The 9500-nt window shown below is 30.2% G+C and overlaps 1 protein-coding gene across 1 annotated transcript; it reads right to left on the reverse strand.

Moving 5' to 3' along the window:
- Window positions 1-579: 579 nt before the first annotated feature.
- On the reverse strand, window positions 580-3388 carry LOC120089776 (cyclic dof factor 2-like). Its single transcript, XM_039047170.2, has 2 exons — window positions 2931-3388; window positions 580-2143 (listed from the first exon to the last, which is right to left on the reverse strand). Exons 1-2 carry the CDS (start codon window positions 3054-3056, stop codon window positions 743-745), a joined length of 1527 nt encoding a protein of 508 aa, XP_038903098.1. The 5' UTR covers window positions 3057-3388; the 3' UTR covers window positions 580-742.
- Between the last annotated feature and the right edge of the window lie 6112 nt (window positions 3389-9500).

Raw genomic sequence — 9500 nt, forward strand, 5'->3', positions numbered from 1 at the left:
AGCTTCTAAATTTTATTCTATTTTGATCCTTCTATTTTAAAATGTCTATTTTAATTTTAGATTTATTAAAAAAAAAAAAAAAAAAAAAAAAAAAAAAAAAAAAACAGTTCAACCAATATTTTCTCATAAATAATATATTAAAATTAAAATAGTTAAAAATCACCTCAATTAAATTCAAAATAACTCTAGGATATGCTTTCAGTAATTCAAAATCAGTTTTGATAGTATAAAAATAATATTTAAAAATATAAAATCAGATATTTAATAAACACATGTTTCAAAGCGGTTTTTATATGAGGGGGTGATTTTAACTATTTTAAAATCATTCTCAAACACCGGATTGTTATTGGGATTTGATGGGGGCAAAAATTGACAAAAAGAGAAGAATAAAATAGTGGCAATGAGGAAAAAAAAAAGTATCTTTTGAAAGCTCGAAAGACTAAAATGAAAAACATTTTATAAAATTTCATAAACAAATAGAATAAACATAAAAGTTCTCTAAACCTAGTTGAAAATAGGAACCTTCATTACAAAATATCAAAGAAAAGTTACTGTTCTCAGTTAATGGCAGCAGAGGCATGGAAGAATGGAAAAGATTGATACTAAATTGTGGAACAAAAAGACATATAATAAGCATATGTACCAAATTTCTGCAAAGCTTTCAGAGATTTATAAACAGCTTTTAAGACAATCAGTAAAAAAAAAAAAAAAAAAATACATTTTATGTGCTCTGATGGAAAATCTATAAAAGAGAGTAAAAGCTTCCTGTTTTTGCTTCCAAGATATGAGAAGCATCCCTAAAATGGCCTTTGCTATCTGCATTAGTAGTTTCTGAAGTTTCAAAAACACTACCTTTGGAAATGGTTTCCTTTGGATATGGATGAATTCCAAATGTGGTCCATATAGGACTTCTCGAAGCCTCGCTCGGGTTATCAACTCGTAATGTCTTTGGAACGACAATGCATTTCTCTGACTTCTCGTCCTCTGTTAAGCTGTTTGCATCTCTCAAATGCTTTCCGAGTGTAGGCGACGAGGTTGTGGGGCAGCTACCAATGGTGGTTGGGGATGTTTGAGATGCACAGACATCAGAAGGAACGACGGTTATATTCCCAGCACCGGTAGCGGTCCATACGGGCGTACAACCCCAACATGAAGCTGGCACGAATTGTAATGGAAGGCTTGGAGTGCAAAAGCCTGGAACTGCCAGCATTGTTGCAGGGAGCCATTGAACTGGTGGATTGGGGTGATTGATAGTAGTTGGTACAGCTATGCTATCTGAACTCTGTGCCATTGCTGATGAAATTAGCCCGTTGCCGCCTTGATTCAAAGGAAAAACCAATTGTGGAACGGGGTAACAATGAACTGTATTCGATGCAGTGATATCACTACTAGAGTTAGACAATCTGACTGCTTCTGGCCTCTCGACAATGGTTTTAGGCAATTCGTTTCCACGAATACTAGTAGTTGTCATGGAAGATCCGCATGAGGATGGTTCTTCAGGACTGTCTCCACAATATGCAGAGCCAATCTCAATGGATCTTTTCTGGTCTCCAAGACTGAGCACGGTCTCCATTGATTCGCAAAGTGGTGCTTCGGGTCCGAACTTTAGGACAGTACTATTTCCAGTGGAAGGCCTCAAAGATGGAGGAGACTCGACGCCTGAGAGTAGTTGATGGTGATTCGTTGTATCTGAAGTTTCCAACCGAGTTGTCGCAACTCCCTCAGAGGATACTATTATCTGTCGGTATTGAGATGCCAACTGCTTGTTCCTTCGCCGTCCTGCACCAATAGGAACGTTTCTCATCGTCCCACCAGCAGTCCAATATCTTTGGCAGTTCTTGCAGAAATGTCTAGGTTGATTGACATTGTAGTTGTTGAAGTAACAGAACTTTGTTTCCAAACTATTACATCTAGGACAAGGAATGATTTTGTCTGGCTTCTTGAAAACTCTTTCTTGATCCGTGCCATTACCTTCCGCCTGCTCCTCTTTCAAATGCAGTTCCAATTCTTCCTTGTTCGATGCCATGTTTGAAGCTTGGTGTTCTTCATTATCCCCTACCAAGACCGAAGACCTATCCGACGGGCAAGAGTCTTCTGCACTCGAGACAGACTGCTCAGCTTTTTTCAAATTGTTGCAAGCATCCTGAAAACAATATTCAATAAATTGACACTCTAACAACAGTCAAAAACACGTAGAGAAGTACACGGGCAACACATTCGTTGTACATCAAACAAGAAGCCAAGATATCCATCAAAATCCTACAGGCTACAAGAAGGTGGGACTTTACAAAACAAGACTTCACAAACCCTTTCCAAATAAGGAAAAATTAAATTCATTCAAGTAAGAAAGAGAGTACAATATGCAACATGGAGGAAAAGATACAAGGAAACAGGAGATAAATGAACAGAACTTTTTCATTAAGGAATCAATCTTCATCAAACGTTTTCAGCAGCTTCAAATTGTTCACGAGAGAGCTTCACTTAACCATCAATGGATCTAATACAAACTAAACCAAAAACCCATCTGAATTCCACATTCTAATTTGGCTAAAAACAGTTCTCCTAATGAACTTCTTCCAAAAACACAAAGTTGGGAAGGGAACAGTAAAGTCAACCAAGGCCACTAAAACATTACATGAATTGAAGTTAAGCCCCAATAAGGGCCCCAATCCAAATGCTTATAGAACCCAAAAAACACAAACACACAATGAAAAGAACAGTTGAAATAAGAGTAGAAAAGGGGGACAGAGACAACTCAATGGAAGAAGAAGAAGAATATGAATAAGACAGTGAAATGGGCATTTCAATAATTTTCTGATGTCCCACAAAACAACACAGTAAAGGGATTTTTCAGATTAAACCCAGAAACAGAAAGCAAGAGCCCATGAAAATGGAGAGCGAATCAAGGAAATGGGAAATGAAATAGGTACCGGATTTTGAAGAGGGACGGCCGAAATCTGGGATTCCGGCAAAGGGATGGTCCGGCCGAAGAGTTTAATGGCAAGATCCTTGAAATGTGGGGCGGAGATGACATCCTCTGTAGTAGAACTCGTCATTTTGAATGATGGGTTTGTTAATGGAAAGTTCTTGGATTCTGAGAGTGGGAAGTTTTGGAGATGAAAATCAATGGAAGACCCATTCAAATATAGAGCTTATGAGAGGAGGAAGAAGAAGAAAAAGAAAAAGAAGAACCTGAAACCTTTTCAATACCATCAAAATAAAGAGACACAAAACAGACATCCTTTTTTCCTTTTTCTTTTTTTTTTTCCTTTTTTTTTATTTATTTAGAAAGGGAAAAAAAAGATGAAAAAAAAAAAAAAAAGAACTTTAAAAGTTGGAGCTAAAAGCCTAAAAGCACAAAGAACATGAGGCATCAAAGTACCCATTTACTTCCTTCCTTCTTTACATTTTTCCTAAATAAAACACACTTTTTTTTTCCTATCTCTCTCTCTTTTTTTTTTTCTCTTTGCTTTTTTCACTTTTGAAAATGTCTTTCTTTTTCTTTTTCTTTTACTTTTTACTTTTTCTTTTTCTCTTTTTTTTTTCTCCTTTTTCACTTTCTTTTTACACCATTTATAAAAAGGAAGATTGATCAATGGGACACCATTTTTTGTCTATTAATTAAGTAACCTAATTTATCTACACCAACAATAATTCCTCAAATGTTTCATAGAAAAAAAAAAAAAGACAAATAGCAAAAATCACTCTTAAAATATAGTGGTTGTTGCAATTATACCCTCAAACTTTTAAGTATAGAAATAGAACTCTCAAGCTTATATAAGTATTAAAATTTGACCTTTAAACTTATATTAATGGTAGAAAATAAACCCTCAAATGATAAAAATTTGAACCTCAAACTTATACAATTATTACAATTCTATAATTATGGAAGTTTAAGAGCCCAATTTTAATATTTGTATAAGTTTGAGCGCTCATTTTTTGCAATTGAAAGTTTGAAGATATAATTGCAATTACCATCATACTTTAAGAAAGGTTTTTGCAATTTGCCAAAACAAAAACCTCAAACAAACAACTAAATCTTTATTAGTTGTAATTTATATTAAATCCTTCTTGTTCACTTGTATTTTTGTTTAGAATAATTTTATTTATTTATTTATTTATTATTTGAGGTTTAATGTTGACTTAAAGTTAATCTAGGTAATTAACTATAAATCTTATTACACATTATACATATTCTTTCCCGAATCACATATTTAAATATTATTCTCCGTGACAATTTATTAAAAAGAAAAAAAATGAAAGTATATATTACTAATATGATTAATGTGATTTTGATGAACTTACCATTGTAATAAGTATTAATGGTAAAATGATAGATGTCAACATGAATATAACTCAATTGACATAAGTTTAAACTATCAATTTTAAAGTTATATATATATATATATATATATATATATTTGTTTTGAGGTTTTATGTTGACCTAAATATAACTCAAATAGTCAACTATTATACTCTATTCTTTTCCCGCGAATATAAGTTAAATTTTTCTTCTCTTCATTAGTAATGTGGCATTTTATTAAACAAAAACAATATATGTATTACTAATGTAATTATTGAAATTTTGATGAACTTACCATTATATTCATTATGAGAAGCAAATTTGTCGATATAAATCCAATAGATATATTTAGAATAGCAGTTTCGTTGCTTCTTTATTACGTATTATCTTTTAAATAAAGAATTTCTTTTTGACTAAATAAAGGGTTGTTTACACTTTTTTTTTTCTTTCTTATATTTTACATAATTTAAACATGTATTTTAAGATTTGTTTTCAATTTGTTATTATTATTTTTTTCCTCCTCATTCAAAATTAAACTTGTTTACTTACTATTTATTTAGTTTATAATCTTAGTCAATTTTTTTTTTTTAATGTATTCTTTTTAAAAAATAACGTTCGATAATAAATATTGTTATATGTAATTCAAGACTAGTAAAAAATAAATCTAAAAGTAAAGAAAAAGGAAGTTGAGTGAGGGCCAACACAAAATGTGTTGAATGGAGCGGAGTTTGGGATTTGGGCCAATATCTACTCCGGCCTCGACCTTGGAGGCCGAAGAGTCCAATTAATATGTGGGGCATGAATTGATCAACCTACCTCTCATCTCATACTCATTCTCCAGGATCGAGGACCCCAATTATCATATGGGACATGTTCAACATGTCAAATCCAATGAAACCGTAGATTATCTTATCAGAATATGAGATAACTAGATTTCAAAGAGACACAAGGAGAAGACCTAGGTTACTTGAAATTTAATCTCAAATTCCCTAGTTTCTACATTATCTCACTTTTTTACTTGAGCATCAAAGTTTGTGTGGCAAACAATATATTAGTATGCATGTTTTTTCTCTCTTGTAAGTCACGTTCTTTCTCTTCTCAGACAAATTTAATATTAGTGTCACGTGAAGATCATGTATATTTTTCTTGTTCGGATTTTGACATCGAAAATTATATTTAACTTTAGAGAGAATATAAAATATAAATGGAAGACTATTATAAAATACGAATGAATAATGAGAATAAAGATGTTTAACTGTTTCACATGATGCAATTGCATTCTAGAGTGCTTTTTTCCTCTCCATAATCATAAAGATGCTTATTCTACCATCATAGTGGAATCTACGTTGAAATTCCGGCTAATTGCATTTTGCAATTAAATCATCTACGATATACCTTATTGTCTTAATAACTTAATATATTTGTATATGATATTATATATTTTAAATAATATAATTTAAAATTTACTTCGACATTTTATACCATTTTTTTAATATTACTGAAACAGAATATGGGAGGGTTTTGGAATACAATGTTTAATAATTTGAAACAACATTTTCATACTAAGTAACTAAAAAATATTTTTCTAAAAAGAAAAAATGACTAAAAATATTAATGCATTCACAATAATAACAAGTAAATATTATATCAAATTATTTGTTGATTTTACATTAAAAAAAAAAAAAAAAAAAACATCTTTGACAATGTCAAAGAAATATTCTAATAGGATTGTTATAGGTCAAATAATCTAGCCATGTAAAAATATGCCCTACAAATGTAACATGTTTGGAATGGATCGCGTAAGCTTGTCTACACCTAATCACTTGGCTTTCATAAGCTAAAGTTGGAGCAATGAGATGGGAATGAGTTGAATTAGTTTTAGAGTTCGTGTCAAATGAACTAAGTTTAAGTGGATATATCTGATCATGGACTAAACATCGACAATCGATATGCTATTAATGAAATTTGAGGTAGTCATAGGAAGAAAACGCAATAAAAGCAACAGGGCAATTATCATTACACTCTTTGTAAATAAGGGAGTCATATCACCAAGAGATTTGCAATCATAAATTTTGTTCCGTTTGAGATAGCTCTATGTTAATTTAAGTACAAATCAAACATGTTAGGCAAGCGTACTATATCGATGTGTAGATTTTAATGAGTCAACTCTTGAAGCTTTATGTTTGTGATGCTTAGCTTGATTCATATGCCTAACATCTATTTAAAAATTTGCATATAAATAATAATAATATTCCATTGGTATCTTAAAGTGTAATGGGGTGAGGGATTTGAACTCTGAATTTCAAAGTTGCTAACACATGCTAATTTGTCAGTTGAGTTATGGTTGCTTTGACATATTCGATCGGTACTTAATAACTTTAAATAAGAAAGATACATTATATTGTATTGGTGATTTTGGAAAAGGGATATCATCTATTGTTTCACCCATAGTATTAAATTTAGTTGATGAGATTATCTCCTTGTCTGATTATGAGATGTGTCTTTTACCTGGTATTCGAGAGCGATGAATGGGGCGGCGTACCACCTTGCTCAAGCGGCAGTGTCTTTCGATAATTCTGAAGATGTGGGTTGAAGCTTGGGTGGCAGCTCCAACAAATCATATCCAAAGTATATTTTTTTAGGCCATGTCTTTTAGTAATTTTAAGACTTGTTTTGTTAATCCCTCTTCTTTTCTGAAGATGTGGGTGAGATTTCTTTTGATTTGCTTGGTTGGTTCTCTTCTCCTATTTATGAGGATGCTTACGTTCTGGACTCTAGATAGTTTCTTTTAAAATTATGATGATGCTAATAGTTGTCCATTAATGATGGCATGTTGCGATCATCCTTAGCTAAAGAAGAAATTGAATTAATTAAATAAATAAAGTGACTCGTGGAATATTTACTCTTTTTTTTTTTTTTTACAACACAACAAACTCATCAAATATGTTATAGATTTGTGTGGAATTATCTATTCTCTTATATTATTTTTCATTATACCAAAATAAGCTATATATATATATATACACACCACATTATCAAAATCATCTAATTACAATTTAGTAGACTAGGTGCTTAACTACTTGTTACCCTCTAAAAGGTTAATGATTTTTTTTCTTTTTCTCAATTGAGTTATTGAGACGATTGACTTACTAAAAAAAATCCAATTCAAAATTCAGAGACATATGTAATGATATTTTAAAGATTGAAGAATAAATACTATTATCAGAACATAAGTTATGATTTAATTTATAAAATGTAGTGTTACAATAGTATATTGAAGTAATTTTTTAATAAAATGTCTAATTTAATTAATCAATTAGATTATATTCAAGTATTTCTTTAGCATAATTGGAGGGAGGGAAATTCAAACTACAGATCTCGTGATTTTTAACCTAACCAATTAAACTATGCTCGATTTGATAAATTATATTCAAGTTAAAGTAATATAAAGAGTAAAATTGATAGAGCACCAAAGTTTAGTGACAAAATTGATTACCGTTTACAATCAAAATGGATGCTTTCATTCTTCCCATAATTTATAATCAAGTGGTTTAATATTTATTTATTTATTTATTACATAGATGAAATATTATTTGAAATTTAGGTAAGAGGGAGGGTAAGAAAAATATTACAATTTACAAGGTTGACGATGACGTAAGCAAAAGACAAATATTTAAACCAAAAAATTATAAAAGAAAAAAATTGGGAAAACAAGAAAAAAAAAATAAATAAATAAATAGAATTGTAAGCGTGTGGGTCCCATTCGGGAAAGTGATGCCGACTTGTGCGTGGATCGCTTTCTACGCCGCCTTTAATGCCTTTTCCCTTTTTTTATCCTTTTCCATTATTATTTTTTTATTTTAAGAAACTATATGCATAATTATATTAAATCCCTTCCTTGTGTGTCACATGGATTAATCCAATTTATTCTCACTACTTATATTGTTTCTTTAGCATTAAAAAATAATTATATTATCCTTTGCAAAAATAAAAATTTTATGATGGTTTTTTTAGCTTAATATTATAAGATTATATTAGCGATCTTTGAGATGATAATCAATATTATCTTCACTAAATTATATTAAGATTGATTGTTTATGATGTTTTTATTTAATTTTTTAGAACATTACATTGAAATAATGGGATATGAGTTTAACCCTAAAACTAATTGAATTAGGTTTATGTTGCCTACTTTTTTCTTTCTTTCAATTTATTTAATATGAACAAAAGTTTTATAGGTATTCTAGTTTATTTATTGAAAAGTTGTTCTAATTAACTTAGGATTGTTCGTAAAGGATTCATATAGTCTCTTCTCTTTGGAATATGTTTTCTTTAGTTGAGATTTATGGAGTCTTTTATGTGAAGTTGGTTGTTTTCTTTTGTCCCTGGTATAACTTTTGTAATTGTGTTTTATTTGTATTGCCTTGGATTATGATGTCTCCTTCTATTACTTGCAATTTAATGCCTTTGAAAATCAAATTGTTTAATAATAACTTATTTTGCATCCCATAGTTTTGAGTTTATGATTATTTTTTGAAAGCCACATTTTTTGATGATATTTGTTCTTTATGAGAATTTGTATTACCATAAAACTAAGTTTTAATGTCGGTTTGAAACTTACATTATAGGGGTACAATGTCGTTTGAAAATCGACATCGAAAATCGTGTTATAACAATTTTTTTAATGTTGGTTGTCTTTAATGTCGATTTTAGACCAACATTATAGCTTAATGAAATTTCAATGCCAATATTCTTCAACGTCGGTTGAAAACCAACATTGTATACCATCTTCAATATCATTTGAAAACTGACATTGTACACCTGTCGAGGTTTTTACCAATTTTTTTAATAATTGTTTGATATTTTTTTAATGCCTCAATTTTTAAATGTCCAAACCATTTTTAATGTCGATCAAAGAGTTAAAAATCAAAATTAACAAAAAATACATATATATATTTTCTGTTAAGCAGGTGCAAATCAATAATATATTTTTTTAAAATATTTCTCTTACGTGTACATATACAAAATAAAATCTTAATTGTTTTTATATATTATGATTTCAACAAACACAAAAATTAACTAACTTATTGGAAGAAGAAAATAAAACTAGATAACAGAGGAAATAAAACACGTCCACAGATTGTTGTATCCAATTTGATCAAACAATCATAACAGTCAGTAATAAAGTTGAGTTTAA

The sequence above is a fragment of the Benincasa hispida genome, chromosome 11, assembly GCF_027475165.1.
Source record: "Benincasa hispida cultivar pf3 chromosome 11, pf3_genome.v1.1, whole genome shotgun sequence".
Taxonomy (NCBI): Eukaryota; Viridiplantae; Streptophyta; class Magnoliopsida; order Cucurbitales; family Cucurbitaceae; genus Benincasa; species Benincasa hispida.

Excerpts from the sequence above, each read along its gene's own strand:
- LOC120089776 (XM_039047170.2), bottom strand. The coding sequence starts at position 3,056 with ATGACGAGTTCTACTACAGAGGATGTCATCTCCGCCCCACATTTCAAG. Across the intron at positions 2,144-2,930 it reads CCGTCCCTCTTCAAAATCCG|GATGCTTGCAACAATTTGAA; the intron begins GTACCTATTTCA and ends TATTGTTTTCAG.